Source organism: Vanellus vanellus (assembly GCF_965231255.1).
Source record: "Vanellus vanellus genome assembly, chromosome: 3".
Taxonomy (NCBI): domain Eukaryota; kingdom Metazoa; phylum Chordata; class Aves; order Charadriiformes; family Charadriidae; genus Vanellus; species Vanellus vanellus.
This window is the reverse complement of record NC_138907.1, coordinates 66,536,302-66,557,551: the sequence shown is the minus strand read 5'-3', so window position 1 is coordinate 66,557,551 and position 21,250 is coordinate 66,536,302. Positions and strand designations below refer to the sequence as shown.

The 21,250-nt window shown below is 42.3% G+C and overlaps 1 protein-coding gene across 1 annotated transcript; it reads right to left on the bottom strand.

Moving 5' to 3' along the window:
• Positions 1-1,957: 1,957 nt before the first annotated feature.
• Positions 1,958-19,935, bottom strand: SLC18B1 (solute carrier family 18 member B1; the record flags this gene model as incomplete). Its single annotated transcript, XM_082480463.1, has 14 exons — positions 1,958-2,508; positions 3,972-4,018; positions 4,128-4,221; positions 5,644-5,718; positions 6,575-6,670; positions 7,816-7,907; positions 8,888-8,989; positions 10,685-10,821; positions 12,555-12,711; positions 15,312-15,459; positions 16,242-16,315; positions 18,009-18,104; positions 19,214-19,353; positions 19,890-19,935. 14 exons carry the CDS (start codon positions 19,933-19,935, stop codon positions 2,436-2,438), a joined length of 1,377 nt encoding a protein of 458 aa, XP_082336589.1. The 3' UTR covers positions 1,958-2,435.
• Between the last annotated feature and the right edge of the window lie 1,315 nt (positions 19,936-21,250).

Sequence of the window (21,250 nt, the reverse complement as noted above, 5' to 3'; positions counted from 1 at the left end):
ACAAGACTAGCCTGGGGGTTGCTGACTTTCCCATAGGTGACTCCACTGCTCTGCTTTAACCGTGGTTCCAGGACCCCTAGATAAACATAGCAGGAGAACATCCTTGTGAGTTGATTGGAACAACAAACCTGGAAACCAGGATTCCTTTTCAGGTTTCTTTTGTCCCCATTGCGCACATGAAAGAATGAAGAGCAGAAGGTGTGTTTCCAGAAAACCAGAGGGGCTAGTGGAGCCTGTCTAGTTTCTACTACAGGTCTGATGAAGTTCAAGCATTGCAGGACAGCTCATTAATTTCAGTGACATTTGTGTTCCTTCTGGTAGTCCTGGCCTAACAGCACAAGTCAGGCAAGTGAACAAGTCATTCCACAAAGAGAGCTAATTAAGTCTCTTGTCTACAGATCTGCATCTTGTGCACCTTGTGTCTACCTCTAGGTATCTCAGCTCCTTCTCATCTGCCTCACCATTGGCACTGGCAGGGTCAGCACTTGATTATAGAATCATAGAATGGTTGATGTTGGAAACGACCTTGAAGATCATTGAGTTCCAACTCCCCTGCCATAGGGAGGGACACCTCCCACTAGACCAGGTTGCCCAAGGCCACGTCCAGCCTGGCCTTGAACACCTCCAGGGATGGGGCCTCAACAACCTCTCTGGGCAACATGTTCCAGCGCCTTACCTCCCTCAAAGTGAAAAACTTTTTCCTAATATTCAATCTGAACCTGCCCTCTTCTAGTTTAAAACCATTATCCCTGGTCCTATCACTACATGCCCTAGTAAAAAGTCCTTCCCCAGCAATCCTGTAGGCCCCCTTTAGGGACTGGAAGGCCGCAATAAGATCTCCCCGGAGCCTCCTCTTCTCCAGGCTGAACAACCCCAACTCTTTCAGCCTTTCCTCATAGGAGAGGTGCTCCAGCCCTCCGATCATCCTCGTGGCTCTCCTCTGGACACGCTCCAGCAGGTCCATGTCCTTCTTATGTTGGGGACTCCAGAGCTGGATGCAGTACTCCAGGTGGGGTCTCATCAGAGCAAAGTAGAGGGGCAGAATCACCTCCCTCAACCTGCTGGCCACACTTCTGATGCAGCCCAGGATGTGGTTGGCCTTCTGGGCTGCAATTGCACATTGCTGGCTCATGTTGAGCTTCTCATCAATCAGCACACCCAGGTCCTTCTCCTCAGGTTGAGGTGTACATTCCCAGTTTCAATAAAGTCTGACACCTGATACTAATGGAAAGGGAGCTATCGTCAGGATATTCCCAGGGGAAACCTGCCCTTTGGTACCCTGATGCTTCACAGTTCAGCCAGCTACCAAAGCAGTAGTTCTTGCTAGTGCCCCAAAAAGGGCTCTGGCAGAGAAAAGTATTTCTCTTGCAAATTCCTGTAGCTACTCACAGGAGAAACTAGGACTAAACTATTTTTCTTATATATGGAAAAATGGGTATGACAGAGGACCCCCTCTACGACCCAGTTCTGTGGCAAAAGTCCTTTATTTGTCCTTGAGCTCAACTAAGGTCAAGTCCAGCATCAGTTTGCCAGGCGTGCCCTTGCCTCAGTTCCCCTTGCCTCTTTATGCCAAGCATCTAGTGGTGGTGAGATTTCCCGCCCCCCCCATTGCTGGAAAATAGTAGCCCAAGACTCTTGATAGATTTACTGTTGCAGAGCCAATTAGTAAAAACATTCCAGCTGGCATTTATTAGTAAAATAGATCTCACACACACTAAGCAGGGTCTTCACATACAATATAAACATACATATGTCTGTGCCTGTATGTATACACACACAATACTACGTCTCCTCCAGGACTGAAGATCTGTTAGTTCTGTGTGGAGATGCTAAGCCTTCTCTTCATTACCTTTGCCTCCCATTTTCAGGCACTTTCAAGATAATGCAAGCGCTGCTAGACACAAAGTCTTTTAGACTCTTATTGTCTAAGGAAATTCACAAAACTTAGGAAAAAAAGTTGCTTTATTGAAAACAACATTGTGCTTAATGCTTTGTCATTTCAAATGGTTTCAATATTTTATGTTATCATTTAAAGTATTACAAGATAATGAACTTTTTTTAAAAAAATACAGAAAATCATGGTAGCAAAATAGTAGCTTTACCCAAGAATAATGCACAGCAGGCTCAAGTATAGAAACCAGACATTTGAAAACACACCTCTTCGCATACAGTGGTGCACTGTATATGGAACACAATAAAACAGGCTGACATCTGAGGGTTACTCATCACTTCAGCCGATCCACATGAGGACTTCCAAAAGAAAGGCAGTCAGTGTTTAGTGTTTCAAAACAGCAATGCAGCTACAACTAAACCACAACTGGTTGTTCAGTAAGGGATCATGTATCCCAGCTCCAGAATAATGAAACACTGTTAAGTCCACTCATCTCAACACTAGGTTAAACCACAATAGTAAGCAGAATTGAAAGTATGTCTGGCTATGTTTCGCTGCCCATCAGATGAGTTCTTTCTTCATTATTACCAGGAGGATTTTGCAGGCTGGAACTGGAACTGTTTGCATAAGGAAAGGAACAGGAGGGAAGGAACAGGTTTAATATCCTCTAGATACTTCTATGCAAAACCAGCAGTATAGCAAAAAAGCCACACATTGTGTGGAAAGAGCTACGTGGATCACTGGATTTGGTTCCCCACTATTGCACAGAACCATATACTATTGCTTTCACACCTATCATTTCACAGAATGGTTTGGGTTGGAAGGGACAGGTCATCTAGTCCAACCCCCCTGCAATAAGCAGGGACATCTTAAACTAAATCAGGGTGCTCAGAGCCCCATCCAACCTGACCTTGAATGTTTCCAGGAATGGGGCATCTACCACCTCTCTGGGCAACCTGTTCTAGTGTTTCACCATCCTCTTTGTACAAATATTGTTCCTCATATCTACTCTGGATCTACCTTCTTCTAGTTTAAAACCATTATCCCTGATCCTATTGCTACAGGCCCTAGTAAAAAGTCCTTCCCCAGCAATCCCGTAGGCCCCCTTTAGGGACTGGAAGGCCGCAATAAGATCTCCCTGGAGCCTCCTCTTCTCCAGGCTGGACAACCCCAACTCTTTCAGCCTCTCCTCATAGGAGAGGTGCTCCAGCCCTCCGATCATCCTCGTGGCTCTCCTCTGGACACACTCCAGCAGGCCCATGTCCTTCTTATGTTGGGGACTCCAGAGCTGGATGCAGTACTCCAGGTGGGGTCTCATCAGAGCAAAGTAGAGGGGCAGAATCACCTCCCTCAACCTGCTGGCCACACTTCTGATGCAGCCCAGGATGTGGTTGGCCTTCTGGGTTGTGAGTGCATGTTGTCAGCTCATGTCCAGCTTTTCACCCACCAGTACCCCCAAGTCCTTCTTGGCAGAGCTGCTCTCAATCCCTTCATCCCCCAGTGTGTATTGATACCGGGAGTTGCCCTGACCCAGGTGCAGGACCCTGCACTTGGCCTACTTGAACCTCATGAGGTTCACACAGGCCCAATTCTCAGGCTTGTTCAGGTCCCTCTGGATGGTATCCCATCCCTTAGGTGTGGCACCCACACCACTCAGCTTGGTGTCACCTTCAAATTTGCCGAGGGTGCACTTGATCCCACTGTCTATGTCACTGATGAAGATATTAAACAGTACTGGTCCCAATATGGACCCCTGAGGGACACTACTCGTCACTGATCTCCATCCAGACATTGCGCCGTTGACTACTCCTCTCTGGATGAAAACATCCAGCTAATTCCAGTTTACAGACACCCTCCTGGAGGAACCATCAGTAGGGTTTGCTCATTAATGCCACAGTCCCGGTTTAGGTCTCTGTTTAGGTCAGTAGGGATTTAAAAAGCACACAAAGTATTTAAGCAATATTTTTCCTGCTCATCTTGTCATTATCAGGTTAGTAGTGAGGAAACAATGGAAGCATGACTTCCAGAGGTTTGCTTTATATAGCTGCGAGTAAAATAAAGAATAAATATCTCTGCATACCTTCTCCTTCTTGACTCAGTGATATAGAATATTCCAGCTGCAAGACCCTTTGAGAAAACAGTCAGTTACAATTGTAGTAATAATAATAATAATAACGTTATGCAGTAGCTCATAATTGCAATATATATAAAAAGCAAAAAATGTGTAACTACTTACACTTAACAGTGCCCATCCTCCTTGGATAGCTGAGGCCCATTCAAAACCCAACTTGTCATTTAGAAATCCTCCTAAAGTGGGACCTGCAAACGCCCTGCAACAAATTAAAATGATGTATTGGCATCCCAAACAAAAAAGATAACATATCATATCCTCAGAGAACTTTTTTATTGTGTTTTGTGGCCTCTCTCCTTTGTCAACATAGAGATTGTCTTCCACAGACATAACTTTCCTATAATCCACAATAAGTATTAATTCTTTGTTTGCCATGGCCCAAATAAACCTGTGTAGTTACCTCCTTAGCTGGAAATAGGATCCATATCGGAAAACTGAATGCACTCTTTCTGTATCTGGGATGGCTTAGAGGCCCAATTAAGGACCATGTTGTAACAGGGCATCTACACCAATCAATTCTATTGTAAAAGAAATTTAAACTCTCATCCCTTCCAAACTTCAAGACAAAAGACTGATGGATATAGGCAGGTGGGGAGGCACATTGTGACAGACGCAGTCACTGCAAGGTTGAGCTGTATGTAACTGCCCTGCACCTTCATGCCTAAGAATGCCATGAAAGGTTATGCAGATGCTGTCATGTTATGAAAGGTCTTACATGATATGACCTCTTGCTAGAGAAAGAGACAAAACTGTAAAACTAGAGAGACTTCCTGGAAGCAAGTCACGTAATAAAACCATGTTTGATAACAGCATAAAACTGGGATTTGGTTAACTTTATACTACCTATACCTGTACTGAATCCTATGCCAAATAAACAGGACAGCTAGAACTTCAGTTAGCTTGAAAAAGAATGGTGCAAATTTGTACCACTGAAACCCACCTGCAGCCTGCAGAGGACTACAAGGACAGATGAAAAAAAATCCTGGAAGTGGCTGTCAATAGGGGGACTCTGTCACTTCCCACCAAGTGACAACTCTTCAGAGTCACTCAGCCAGTGGTGCCTTTCACTCGTTTCTGTGACGACCACTGGGTAATAAACACAGAGACACTCTGCTAAGCTATAGAAACACAGACCTTAAATAATGGCTGTGGCTGAGAGAGAAAAGAATATTCTACCCTAAGCTATCCCAGACAAAAGGACGAAACATGGAAAATGAAAAAGGGAGAACAGAACTATTCAGGAGCAGACACCTGCTAGCTCGTTCCCTGTGGATGAACTTAGCTTTGTAAAAATTAGGGTCAATCTGTCTCTATATTAAGCATTAAATATTTCAGTGACAACAAAAATGACCACACAGAAGTGCAAGCTAACATCCACTCAAACACTGCAGCGTTTTGATATGCAGGGCAATACATTTCAAGGAAGACAAGTTCAAAGTCCATTCTCTTTGCTGGGTAAAAAGCTTTGTTTTAACATGTCCACCAAGCAAGAACCTTTTGAATCAAGGTCAACCTAACAACTGCAATGCAAGGCTTCTGGTTGTAATGCAGCAGGCTTTTGTGTGGCAATAATGTAGAGCAACCAAAAAGAGAGCTTACAAAAAGGTGACTGTATACCTACCCAAGGGACCACATGGCATTGAAGAGCCCAGACACCAGTCCCAGCAGACTCAGACCTTCTTCAAATCCATTCTCACTGCAGAAAGACAGAACAGTTACAGTAGTACAATGCATCATTGTGTCTCAGTCTATAGCCTTCCCCTATAGAGTTTTTTTTCCCTCCTTTTAGTTTACACACAGCATAAATAGCTAACAAGCGAAATCACACAGTGGAATTATGTCTGTTTACCCAGTACTTTCTTCTTTGCTGCCTCTCTGGAGGATTGCAGTGCTACTCCTCATCTCTGATGTCTTCTGAGTGAGATTCCTAATATCACACCATTGCTCATTCCCCGTGTTTCATATGGGAAGTGTAAAACAGTGACAGGTGGCTTTTAAGAATGAAAGACCTTGTTCCAAGAGGAACATACTAGTAAGAGTAAATCAACACCCTTTTAGGTCATTACTGCCGAGCCACATCACAGACCTTGTACTTTGCACGGGTATGACTCCTGTAGGTGCAGCTGTTAAAGTCAATGCAGCCTGAAAATCCAATGAAAACTGCTTGCTATTAATCATCCCCAGAAGCTGAAATAAATCCTATTTATATGAAACCACACACATGGTATGACACCCAAAGTCTGATGGACTTCAGTGTGTTCATAGTATGGAGGCACACATTTACGAAATTATATTTGGGGTTGGAACTCAATGATCTTCAAGGTCCCTTCCAACCTAAACCATTCTATGATTCTATGATAATGACTGGGGTGCTCAGTCAGAAGAAACTAAGAAAAAAGAATAGTGGAAGCATTTAAGTGTTACGTGCTGCCTTTGTCTCAAAAAGGTGGGAAAAAGACACACCAAAACCCCACTTCATATTCACTCTTGAAAATTAATTGCAGTTTCCTACTGCCAGTAACATGAAAGATATGTTGGACGGAGTTACTTACTAGGCACACTGCAGTATCTCTGGAAACACTGGGATAGCACTCATGCCAAGGGAAAAGCCAATCAAAACCAGCACTAGCACAAACATCCACAGCTGACTGAAAAAGAGGCATGTGAAAGAAGTTAGCTGCTGAAGAAATCGTTTGACTGAAGGCTGTGATATCATCTTTCCATGACTGACCAGAAAACTAGGTTTCTTGAAGTCAAGAACTCTACTTTAATTGAACACTCAGGCTTCAAAAAAAGATTTATGCTTAAAAAACTTTGTGAAATAATTTGAAAAGCCTGTGCTCAAATTAAATATTTCCTTATCAAATTAAGTTAATTTTAAGAGAAGCACATAGAGAAGAGGTAGACAGATGAGCTTAACTCAGCAATACATAACTCCAAGCCCTAGACTTGGTTTGTTGCACAAGTGAAGGATTTTGCAGCTAAAATTTTGTAGGCCGATACATTATAACCAAATAGACTTAGCTAATGAAAAGAATGTTGGAGATTGTACTGATTTTTTTCTCTCACTCATCAAACGTACGATGAGTTTCAAATGTATGATTTTAAAAATCAGAAGTCTAGGAGGAAGGACTTAACTAATTCCGCACATTAGCAAGCCTAGCATCATCTTTAACAGCGTGTATAACCTAAGACAAAAGGACTGTACAGCTGTTTTTAAATGTAGAAGATTGCTTTGCTGCGAATTGACTCCAGAGATATGGCAATGCAGTGTTCAAGCGAAACAGACATTGCCTTTACTTAGCTAGCTGAAAACAAAGCTATAATCTGTCATCTTCCTCAGTAAGCTATATACAGAAAGAAGAAAAATCAATACTGCTGCACAGCCATGCAAATAAAACTCATAGTTAAGAAACACTGATGAAATCGAGAAAATCAAAAAATAAGACAGAAAGAGAACTTTTGTTTTGCTGCACTGGAAATGCCACTGAATTGGGAGGAAAGGAAAATAAAAAGCAGAATTCTTCCCATCACAGACATTAACATAAGGAAACACAGTAACAGTAAAAAGCAAAGGAAAAGGATCTATTTTACAAAGCTGTAAAATATCCATTTTCAGATGCTTCCACTGTTTTACGGTCATAGTCTCATGTTAGAAGTTAAAAAAAAAACAAACCTGTTTCACGGTCAGAGGTGCTAATTATAGACTTATGGACATACACGACTATGGTCACAATAGCTATCGCAAAAACATCACATAAGGGGACAGGTTCAAGAAGAGGCAGTTCTGTACCTTTCAATGTGCAGTACAGGAGCAGGTCCTAACATGAAAAAGCACAGTGCTGTAATTAAGCCTCCAGATACCAGCAGCCACTTCCTGAGGTACTGTGAAAGAAAAGGAAGATTTAAAGATGTGAATTTGTAATGTAACTATTTTGTCTTTCTTAATACCTCTCTCCTAAATCTTCATCTCCTGAAACGTCCTGCTCTTGTAGACACCATCATCACACAAACTGGGAATTCACAATTTCTCTGCCAGTTCTGAACACCATCGAGAAACACTGAATTCATGTTTCCTCACCACCAATGCAGTCACTGCTGGCAGAGATTTCTTCAGAATACTGAGTAATGGTGCTTCTCTGTTAGCAAAGTATTTTAGGTCTTACTCTTCCTTAGTATAAGAAATATCACGTAGCATTGCATGTAATTCTTGTGTACAAAGGCCATTATTAGTTTGTGGTGGGGAAAAAAAAACAGTGTCTGAAAACTGGCACTGCCATTCATGTGTAGTTTCAAAGTGCGTTTCAAAGCATTCAAAGTGTATGTTTTCCTGATCAATTAGCAGTGGCTGTCAACCAGGCAGTTTTAGGTATATCACTGTCACAGCCTTTTTCTATGGTTCAGTTAAGAGCTAGAGAACCATAGCCAGTCAGCGTGCTGATCTAATTTGGATATTACACTTTTTAAGAAACAAAGTCAATACAGGTAACGCAAAAATCTTTACTCCTCTTCTCAAAAGCTGATAAAATTAGATGAGGAAAAAAGCATGAATAACTGGGACACGTTTTCCTACTCCCTATTCCATATTGGCTGCAACTAGATTGTGCTTGGTCCACTGGAAAAGCTCAACACTTTTCAACTAGAGGATACTTGTCTGACATCCTTTGCTATTTTGGACATTACCTGGACCTTGCAAAAGAGACCTTCAACTTGGCAGTATTAAGCGCACATTCAAGGTCCTGAAAGAGAGATCCCTTTACAGGACCAGGCCTACGTCCATCGCTTCAATACAAGAAGCCCTCCAGTTTTAACTAACTGCACAGAGTGCTTTACTAACCCTGCACAAACAGCAGAGTGGTACTCACTGGCAGTTTGTCACTCAGGAGTCCAAGGAGGGGAGAAGACACGGAGTACGAGAGTGCCAAACCGAGGAATACCAAGCCCACATAACCAGCTGGGAGTTTGAACTACGGGAAGGAAGACAAATAGAAAAAAAATCAAAACAACTAACCATATATGCTACATTTATTACATGACAATCCAAGAATTACATTTTAGATCAAAAGACTGAAATGTGTGATTTTAAGCATTTTACTGATACCATACAGAGGTTTTTCAAGTATTTGAAGTCATCAGTGGAGCTCGCTCCAGTTTCCTTCACTTATATTTCTATGCATGGAGTGACACAACTGTGCTCAGATAAATTCTAAATAATCTCAGGAGGAAACACGATGCTGTATCCCTATGCCAGCACACTGGATTCTAAAATTAACATCATCTGGCATATCTGAGACAGACACTACAGACACTGAAATTTAGGTGGATTTAGTCTTTACCGCTCCAATCCAGTTCTATTTCCACTTAGAAAAGCATAAATACTGGAGTCATCCACTGCTAATCATTGCATCTTAAAAGTAAATAGTGCTATAAAACACAGCTCTGGCTTTTCAACCAAAGAAGCATTTTTATGAGAATGAGTAAAAGGCTTCTTGCAAACGCCCCGAGGTCTACATTTTCCTAATGCAGAGTCACATTTCTTGCATTGAAACAAAATGTGTAATGAACCTAAAGTGTACTAGTCTCGCAAATGAGTGCTTTAATTACCAGTTAGAAGCAATTGCAAGATGCTTCATGTGGCATGGACTACATAAATATTCACTATTTCCTTGCCATATGCAAGCATATGATAATAACACTAATTTAGTGGTTAGAACACCTGCCAAGAAGGCTACAGCCCTTTCACAGCAAGTATCTGCTACCACAGAGCAGAGGGAAAGCAGGAGAGCCACAGCAGCATGCAATATTCTATGGTGGAATAATTACAGATCCCTCCTGGGTGGTGAAAGACACACATTTACATCTCCAGTGATGGAAGAGGTTAGCATCAAGTCTCCTCCACCCTGGGTGAGTGCTCCTAAGTAGTGAACTATAGATGAGCACAACAACCTGTGAAATGCTATTCCCTGGAAAAACAATTAATAAATAAATCACTCAAAGAGCATGGCTTAATTTCACACAGGAACAGAATCTTAAACTGCCTACTTCAAATTCATTACCTTAAAAACCATGGGGAAAAATAAATAAATAAAATTACGTAGCAAACAAAAAATATTAAAATAAATTTAAAATTATTCAATGAATAAAACAGCATTTGCCTTTTTAGTGAGCGAGTGAAAAAGTCAGCTGGCAGACTACGTGGTTGCAAAGAGTTTAATTTTGGCATTGCTGTAAGATGAGGCAGAGCTGTGACATCATGTCCCCGAAAACAAATGTCCACATCAAGAGATACAACACTGTCAGTGACTGTTGCAGTTTTACAGAATTTGCTTCCAGAAATGAGGAAAGAGTCCCTCGTTTACAAAACCACCTGTTCAGAAAAGGTACTCTGCAGTTGAAAGCCAATTAAGTAGAAAAAGCACAATTTTAAAGGCCTTACATTTCCTCATTCTCAAAGTTACCAAGACTTAGTGGCAACAGAAGGTGTCAATGTGAATTGTCAGTACTGTGGAAATCAAGTTATTTGGAAATCATATTATTAACAGTTAATTAAAGCAGTATAGTTGGATAAGGCTTAATTTTGTTTAGGATATTTAAACTATATTTATAACCAGTTATTTACTATTTAGCAAGTCAAGACTTCCCTGCATGTTAACAGGACTTACCTTATTTAGGATAAATAGAGACATTGTGGGATCCAAAAAGCCCAAGCATGCACTTAGAGAAAATATAGTAAGACAGAGTAGTAACACTTTTGGCAGAAGAATAAGCTTCCAAAAGGAGTCCTTGCTAGGGATCGAATCTGTTTCAAGAGAAAAGGGGGGAAATTGCATTATTCTCAGCAGCATAAGCTCATGATTGATCTTCTTGCTTTAGAAAAGAAATCACTATTTCCCTTTTTCTAGTCCTATTACTCTTGTTATCTAACAAATGAAAGTCAATAGTAGACTATTATGCACTATACTATTTTTACATTAAAAAAACAAATTTGATAGGGGAATAAAAGAAGAAAAGTACATTAAAAAATTTATAGGTGAATGAAAGAAGTACACAATTTAGATTCCAACATTGCAAATTCCCAACTCGTAAAAAACAAAAGCACGTACCATCCCGTTACGTGAAAATATGGTTACTTCACCACTAGCCCTTATAAAATGAAAATCTCATGTATACGTGGTTGAGTCACCATCTCTGGATGTGTTTAAGAGATGTTTCGATGTGGTGTTGGGGGATATGGTGTAGGGGAGAACTTTGTAGAGTAGGGTAGATGGTTGGACTCCATGATCCCAAGGGTCTCTTCCAACCTAGACAATTCTATGATTCTATGTCAACTTAAAATAACATGCACACATGCATGAAACATTCATATTCTATCAGAGAAACGTATTTTGAAAGTAAAATAAGATGATTGCTATTTATCATTTGAGATCATAGAATCATAGAATTGTCTAGGTTGGAAGATCTGTCTGAATTTTTAAGCAACTAGTCATTTGGGTCTCCTACATGTTCAAATTGTACTCCAGACAGGAAGCTTCACCAGATGTCACAGTCAGGCATCATTTCTAAGACATGCTCCCTTCCTGATGCTGATGGTGGTCTAATAGTTGAATGGGGTCTCAAAGTATACACAGAACTAAAGCTCATTCATTAGAATCCACCAGCTTAGGGCTAGCGTTTATTTAATGTAGTCTCAAACTGTGCAGTAATATCGTGACTCCATATAATTTCAGAGGTTGGGGAGCTGGGGGCGAAGCCAGCAGTAGCACCACATGGTGAACCACTGTAAGTTTCTTCTAAAAGCCAATATATATGAAGTTATTCTCCAAGGTTTTCCTATTTAATAGGGAAAAAAAAAGAAAAAAATAAACCCCACAGTATTTTTAAGTTACTATTTTTTTCTAGAAAAGACTAACAGAATTGTAACCTTGCAGTTACAATCTTGTGTGAAGACTTATCTTTAAGATAATTTTCTGTCCAACCGGACCACCTAAAATTTAATAAAATTCATATGACCTCCAGCACTTCAGTTAAACCTCTCCTTTATTAACATTCTTTCATGTTAATCAGATCCATCATTCAGTACAAATAAACCCTTATTGTTCTCCCTGTAATTCTGTTTTTTCCCCTCTGTTAACCCCTCAAACATGTCAAGTAAACTTTTGCCTAAAACAAGAGATCTCCAGCTTTTCTTCAACTAGCTGCAATGATAAGCTGATACAAAGAAGACACAACGGATCCTTTACAAGCCCTGAAGCGAGAGACAAAAGAAAACAAAAATTTCTCTCAGTTCACTTCCACACAGAGTTCTTAGTGTTTGCAGAGATGGGCATGAGGTGTTGGATTCATTCCAGGCCATCTGCACACATTAATTTTAATTCACATTAAAACATGGGCCCGATCAACATCACAAGCTAATTCAGCAGGAGCTTTGCCCTCTGAATTGTATCAGACTCCAGAAACTGGTATTTTTCTAAAACACAGTTATAGACATGAGAAATTAAGGTGAGTGAAGGAGAGGGGAAGAAGGGTTCTTACCATATTTTGGTAATATGCACATATTCACAGGCACCAAGACCAACACTATGCATCCCAGTGTAATGAAAGGGACCTCATAACCAAACGATTGATACAAAAAGCCACCTAAAGGTGGGCCCAGCACCAGTCCGAGTCCTGTAAAAATTTCAAGACTGCCCTAAAGGATGAAAAGAAAGCAAGCAAAAAAAAAAAAAAAAAGTCAGAACGCTGAGAAACTCTAGTGTAACAATAAAAGCTAACCATTTTTCTGAGGAGCAGCACAACAGTCAGGCTAGTGAAAAAAAAAAGGCACTGCATCACTAAGGGGGATAAGGACTAGTAAAGAGCTTCACGAAGTAGGATAGCAAAAGGAATTCTGCAGTTGTCTGCATGACAGCAATCACTTCTTTTGCTTTGCTTCACTACGGGAAACCACCTGCACTGCAGCGATAGCCACTCTGCTGCCTCCTAACACATCCCAGTCCCGAGGCAAGAAAATGCTCTCCCGATGGAAAGCACCTGCAGGACAATTCAGGCTGCAGTGGTCACCTCTCCCACCTGCAGTTACCCTCCAGCCTGAGGAGGAGGACCCAAACAAGTCCACTCTGATGGCTCATTATCTTGTCGGATGAGGTACATGTGCCAAGTAAAAGCCTTCTCTCCATACCCAACTGTTTGGATTCACTGACTAGGGGTAGGAAATAACAGTGAAATTGCAATGGGGAAAACTCAGATTAGTTTGCCTATAATTTAATAATCTGGCATGTTACAAGATACTAATTTTCAAAAGGACAATAATACAGCTACACTTAAATCTTGTACACCACCATAGTCACCACTGTCAACATCTGCCTCAATACTTGACTAATCAGTGCTTAGATCACTCCCTTTTAACAAGTAACAGCTGGTGGTAATAAATGTTTACAGTTAAAGCTTTACTAACTTCTGGGACCCAGTACAGGGATCCATCCTCATCTTTAATTTTACTGATACAAGTCAGAGTGGTCAAATGGCCTCAGAGCGGGCACAGTCAGCAACAGCCAAGCTCTTTACCCTAGGTCAGCCTAGGGTCCAAGCCTTTTTCTTTCCTAGGAAAGGAGATAACAGCACATGACCAGTAAGTCCGCCAGATTAGTTCTAGATAGGTTTGAGACATTTTGGTAAACTTGAACACATGGAATACCCATGAGTTAACATAACTGCATCCAAATAATACTTTCACTTGTGTTACTCACCAACCATAAAAAAATACTTATGATTGGTGAGACTTCAGTTCAAATCAAGCTGTACATCATTTTAGCCTTTCTAAGTTAATGAATTATTGGGGGGGGGGGGGTGAGCTGAGGCATTGCATTATTACAGATCAGGCGAGGACAAGGTAAACCTGATAGAGTAAGAAAAGCAATATTGCTTATGTTTTGAAGTTCATACCTCCTCCGACAGAGAGATCATGCCGACAGATGCTGAACTTCCCACTTCAACAAGGACGACATGCCTACATTTAACAACTTCCCCATACATTCTCTAGTGTACCCAATGGGTAAAAGGTGAGTTGAAAACTGGTGCACAAAGGGTAAGGAGGGGAAAAGTACTCTTCAGTATCTAGCACTAACAAGGAGGGCAAAGGAAAGCCACAGCTATATAGCATTTCTGATTGTGGGCTTGACGTGACCTTCATCACCGCATACCGCATCACCGCATCACAGCTATACATCATGTTTATTGTGCTGCCACCACAGAATTTCTTTTTTTTTTTTTTAAGTCTTACAATAAAAGATAGATAACTAAATCCCTTTAAGTCAAGGTTACTTTACTTATTTAAATTACATTTCAAAACTTGCAAACCGGAAACCCTAATCTTATTGACTGAATAAATCCAAAATATGATTACAATGTATAACCCGCTTTCCAAACAAATTGCCAGCTCCTCACTGCTGATACAATTTAGTAGTTTTTTGCTAGTTAGGAGGTCATATTTTTATAGACATTTATTTATAGAAGTAACTATGCAGCTTAACAACAGTATTAATAAAAGCATCAACTTTTCCAATTTTATGAAATGTTTTGAAGGATGTTCTTAACATTTGTTCAATCATTAAAATTTAACCCAGTTATTTCTGTCAGTCTGTATTTGAATTGAAACCAGAATTCATTGAAAAAGAGAAAGAAAAAGCAGCATTTTATTAAATACAAAACTTTCTTTTTCCTAACACCATAAAACCTGACTAAATAAGGGTAATATCTCTGGTTGAAACGAATCATTGATGACCAGAAATACTGCCCTCCAGATTTCAATAAGTTCTAGCTCTCTTCTTTTCATACATAACTTTTACCAACAGACGAGAAAAATTAAACCAAAGTTGTTTCCAGTTTTGCTTCTTTCAGTCCTTTAAATCAACACTATTTGAGTGAATTAATCAAATTTTTTGATTCAGTCCACATGGATTCTTACCATCCATGTACAAGTAGCCACTAAAAGCTGTATTAGTACTTTAACAGTCTGATTTCAACTGAAGAGATAACTACTACCATCAATGGTCAGTTTTATTCAAAACATAAGCAACCAATACATACTGCTTAATTTATATCTAATTGAAGCTATGTTAAGGTCTAAACTTGTTCTAGGATTGTGATTCTAGACTATAAACAAACGTTATGTGACAATTCCAAATATGCCTGCACATGAGACAGCACAGTTTCTCCTCCTGGCTTCAGGCTGCCTACTGGCAATTTATCGTATTGCAGGTACTCAGCTGTAATACAAGTTTTCGCACTTACCAGGACTGTGGCTATATTATTGGGAAATGCCTTTGCAAGAATTGAAAACGATGCTGTCATTGCTGCTGCAAAACCTACTGCATCCATCGCTCTTACTAAAAAGCACAAACCAATGAATACTGGTCCACTGGGCACCTTGTCCAGCATTCTGAAAAAAAAACAAAAAAACAACCCACAACAAACCCACAGTAAATGGAGATCTCTCAGGATGCAACAGGTGATCTACTAAAGGCCCTGGAGCATCACTTCTTACTCATTAAAGGACACAGTTACAAGACAGTCAATGTTTTCAATTGCCACATCTTTTTACATCACATTGGTGAAGTCATTCAAAATCTACCAAACTCTTTCTGGCAGAGTTCTCCTTTTCCCCTTTCTTTGGTGGTAAAAAGAGCACAAAAAACCTAACCTGTGAAAAACTCCAAAGCCATCTTCCGTTGTATTTCATAGCTTTTCCAAGCAACTGTGCAAGGAGCCTGAAGCAATGAGTTACAACAATAAGAGCTTCCTTCATTGTTAATAAAACTTTTATTTTGCTAAAATGAGCGGCTTAGCCTCTCCACCTGCCAAGCAAAGCTCCTCATTTGCACTCATTATTTTTAAGAAAAGAATAATTAATAAATTATGCATAAATAGTTCCCTTATTGCTGCACTTTGACAGACTTCTTGCTGTTCAGGAACTACAGTAGTTATTTAAATACATAGAACCTTCCTCCTTTGCCTTCAAAGTAGTAAACAGGCTTCGAAACCTATTGAAAGGGAGAAGTGTTCATTCTACTTTACAAGGGACAGATAAAAAGTAAAGATGACCTAACCAACACCTGAGAGATGCTCAAGAGTTTCCAGTTTTGTTTTGTGTCCATCTTTTCATATGGATGGAAATGATTAGAAGACAAATGCAACAAAACCAACTAAGGAAAAAATACTCACCCAAACAGAATGGTCACACATCCTGAAACAAACATCCCGGCCACAAACATGAATTTTGCTCCAATATGCGTAAGCTGTAAATCAAATACCATTTTTACATGTTATTATTTCAAGCCTAGATCAAAAAATCTTTCAAAGTAAGTTACTGTTACGAAACCAAAACACTGTCAACACTTTATAGCATATGCAACTAAAAGATCTGGAGACAGTGCTCCTGCTGGTGTGCCTCCATGCAATACTGAACCTAAAAATATTCTAAACGGTTAAGTGACTTAACCCAGTTTTCAGAATGGTAAGACAATGGTGCAGTTAACTATTTCACAGCACTGCACTGCAGCTTCTGCAGAGTAGCAGGTTACAGCAGCACCCCATCATTACAAACAAACAGAAAGTAACACATTCCCCCTCCAGCACTCTCAGTGATGTCAATTCAGCAATACCTGCCATGTATATGGCTCAGAAGAGTCAATGGAAGCTGATTTTAAAGCAAATTTATCACAATCTTTAATAGCACAAAGCTTTGGCATAGGAAGCACATTCCCATTCATTTCCGGGGAAAGGACCCCACCTTCCTTCACTTCAGACTCCATCACCAGGGTGGAGGACAACAAGAGGCATGCTGTAAAGCTAACTCAATCCCGTAACAAAGTACCTCTGAGGTTCTAATTCCATGCTGTAACTTCCCCTAAGGACAGCAGGTATTTCAGACTCTTTTCTTGTTCAGGCCTGGACAAAGTCCCTGTGTTTCAGCCATTATTACTAAAGCCCATATTTTGCCAAGTTTCATTGAAACCCTCAGGGTTTCTGATTGTGGGACTGTCCACCTCTATTGGTGCTCACTTCACCTGTCTGCAGTGAGGATGGCACACGCGCTCACTCTCTCTCTCCCTTGCAAAGTACTTGGTGAGGCTTGTGCCATAGTTGAATGCCATCACAAGGACAGAGACGGGACTTAGCAATGGCACTTGTGTGACACCTTGATATGCCACCTCAGCACCAGAGAAAATCATTTACCATGGGGTCAGTGAAGAGACTGCACAGCCAAAGAAAGAGAAGACTGTGAAACTGCAGCAGCTCCAACTTAGGGTATGATCCTGAGCAGCCCTAGCCAAAAATGCATAGGCAGCGGTGCTCCAGCATACAAACAAACAAACTTTTATAATTTATTTGTAATCTCTCCAGCGTGAGAAAAATCCTGAATCTGTGGGAACACTGAAGTTGCAAGAATTGGAGACATTTATCTCATATTGCTGTATAATGAAGTGGAAGGGGAAACCAAGTTAAGCAGCAGAGAGTCATAACAGGAGGAAATGTTAAGAAAAAGACAACATACCAGAAAAGAAGAAAGGGTGCAGCTAACTAAAGAAAAAACAAAACAAAACAAAACACCTTAAGAATGGTGCCAAAGGCAAACAGATTATAGAAGTAAGTTCAATAAATAAAATGGGAGATAAGGGGAAAGGAGGTAATAAAAAGGAGAATCAATCAGTAGATTATTCTGAAGAAAAGAGAACAGTTAACCAGAGAAACAAAACAGCTACAAGTCTGCCACCCTATGCTACCCTCAAGAACTGTAGAAGAGTGATTTTTAAATTGTATTGACAAGACTTAGATCAGATTCAGACTGACTGGCCAGGCTCCAGTTACTGCAGACAGAAGCCTACAGGAATACTACTGAAGGGACATCTCTTCCCAGCTTTAGAGAATTGTCTTCATGTACCAACTTGTGTCACCAGAGAAATAAGTTACAGCTTCAATTATACTTACATAATTTCCCAAGATTAAAGAAGTCAAGAAATTGACCAAAGCAAAACATCCAAAAATCAGACCAATAAAGGTGTTACTGGCACCTTTTCTTTCTGCCTGCAAAAAAAGATCACAACTGCGTAAAGATGGAAGCAAATTCTTGAGGTGAATAACATCCATGCCTGTACATTTTTATTTTTCATTTAATTCACGCAGTTACAAAGCAATTTCCTTTCTCAAACACAGTTGCGGCTCATAAGCTAAAAACACAGCAGTTTAAAGACATGTTGCACTTCTAGTTAAGCTACATGTAAACAAGGTAAAAGCAACAGTGATTCCACAATGAACAGAAACACTGTGCTGTTTGCTGAACTACTGTACAGGTGACCAGGTTTTATACCAGTGCCTTCAGCTGGTGTGCAGTGGAGCTAGCTACAAAGCTTTGAGCCCTCACATGGTGAGAAGGCAGTGAGCAGAGGTATCCATTATCTTCACTGTATCATGCCTCCCCATAATAAGCACCAGGCAAATTTTTTACTTATCCAACTGGAAAATACAGTTACTTGGGTACAAGCTGTACATTGGAATATTTAGAACAAATCTTAACATTTCTTCGGTAATACTTGGGAACAACTTGGTCATGAGAGAAACGGACTTCTGCTGCAAAGGCACCATGACCACTGTTTTTCAACTTATATTTAAACATGGTATTCACTGAACATAAGCAGAGTTTTGGTGTTTTGTTTTTTTCCCCCTCTAGGTGCTAGGTCAGGAAGTTTAACACAGTGAATGATGGCCCAGCATGAGTTAACAGAAAGGTAGCTATAAATAAAAAGTCACCGAGTGGCTAAGGCACTGAAATGCAAGTCAGGACACGGGCAGAGTTTTAATCTCAGCTCTACTACCGAACTGCTACGCAACACCAGGCAAATACTACTTCACTTCTCCAAGCATCCATCTCAACTTCCGTCTCCTATCATCAGTTTGCCGTGTTCTCTGCAGCCATGGGGAAGATGCAACTAGTCCACGGACAGGATCCAGGTCACCATTATATACGCTCTAATCTATTTTAGCCAGCATCAGGCTATCGCTATGAATTCCCAGGAAGGGAAAGTCTAACTCGGAGCTTACAGCCAGCCGTAAAGGTCCCACGGTGTTCAAGATCCTTTTAAAAGTTCCAACATGCAAAAAAAACAATCCAAAGAGTAGCTGGCTAAACTGTTTACCTCTGAAGGAAAAAAGGGTCCCAGGATTGAATAGCATATCATTGAACTGAAGTTTATAGAAGCTGTCGCAGCCAATGTAAATAGCTGTTCTCTGGTAAGCCTTCTTGACTCGCCACCAAGCGCTTCTGGCGCGCCATCTTCTTAAAATGCAAAATAAATACAAAATTTAAAAAAAAAAAAAAAGTTATTATAAACTGACAGAGGGAATTACAAACCAGGTTTGAAACCATAAAATCCGCACAAAGCTCGTACCCTCCCGTCTCCCGGGCGACTATAAACCAAACCGCGCTACTTCTCCCCCTCGTGTGCCCCCTCCATACTCTCATACTGACCCACCACCCCCTCCCGCCGCCCCTCAGCCCACCCCGCCCGCGCTTCTGCGGGAGCTGCCCCGCCGCGCTGCCGGCCCGGACCGGCCCCACGCCTGCGGGTGGGTGCGTGGGCATGAGCACACACACACCCCCCACGGGGACAGCCCCGGCACCCAACCTCGGGGAGAAACAACACCCGCCCCCCTGCACCCCCGCTCCCCTTCCCAGCGCAGACTCCGGCGCTGCGCAGCGGCCCTTCAGCGCCGGCCCGGCGGCAGCCGGCAGAGCCCCTGCGGCGCGGTAGCAGCCCCCCGACCCGGCCGTCACCGGCGGAGAAGCGCGGGGCAGCCGCCGCCGCCTCCCACCTGAGGGCCGCTCGCTGCCGGCGCTGTCCGCCGCCCGGCTCCCCATGAGGGAAAGGAGCGCCGCGCCCGCAATGGCCGGTGAACGGTGCGGCACCTCCCCGCCGCCCCGTCTGGCAGCGCTACCCGGGGCCAACGCCACCCCCGGCGCCCCGGCCGCCGCCACTGAGCATGCTCGGCCTCCGCGGGGGTGGAGCGGGGGGGGCCTGCCGCGCCCCGCCGGGCCGTTGGGGCCCCGCGGGGAGGCGGCGGGAAGGCCGCGGCGCGGGCGGGGGGCTGCGGCGGCCGGCGGGGGCTGCCAGCCCCGGCGGGGAGAGCAGCGAGGGCGGCGGCAGGCGGCGGGGCTCCGGGCGGTGCGGCAATGTAACCTGCCGGCTGCACGTGTGGCTCGGGGGGAACCGCTTCCTTCCCGGACCTGGCAGGGCACGAAACGGTGTAGGCTCCGACAGGTACCTACAACGGTGTAGGCTCCGACAGTGGACGGGTGAGGGAAACGGGAGAGACAGCGGACAGAGCTGTCACAGCAACAAGTGGGTGTTTGCGGAGTACAGCCGTACCTCCCCTGGACAGTCGGAAGATGTATCCCACAAGCAGAACAGCGCGCGTTCCAGGGAAGCCCCACAATGGAAGTGTAAATCCCAAGTGACTTAAAAAAAAACAGGAGCTCAAACAGTGTATGAATATGCCGTGCGTTACTGTGACTGCCAGGGACCGTGGGGAGCTGGGGTCAGGGACCCAAGAGGTACATCCCACGAAGTTTGGATGGTAAAGGAGGGATCGGCTCCGGGGATTCTGCCTTGCTACAGCTGACAAAGCCCATTACATTTCCTGACAACTACTTTGGCCCAGCTTAGCTCTCTAAGACTCCCCAGGGGTGGCGGGCAGTAACTCCTGGAGCGCTGATTTGCCTTGTGAGCACAAAAGAGCTGTCTTCCATTCCAAAGGGAGAATTGGGATAGCTTCTTAGGCCTGATAGACCAAGCCAGATGGATGATCAATCACCTACACAGCCTCTAGCAAGTTACAGGAACCATTAAACAGTAACAGAAGAGCTGAATGACAAAGTTGTCACGAGAATTAATAGCTATAAACTGGCCAGGAGTAAATTTAGGCTGGAGATGAGGAAGAGGGCATATAATCAATGCATTTGGCACAAGTTCCTATCAGGAGGTGAGGAAAGTGAGGAAAGAGATGAGGCATGAGCTGAGGACCTCTCCAAAATGTAATAAAAGACAGACCATCCATTGCTTGTAGAAAAAAAAAAAAACAGTAATTGCTTCTTAAAAGCACTATTTTAAGTAGGCCATCAGTATTCCATCTAGTCACCAGTTACATAAGATGCACAATAAGGACATTTCAGGGCA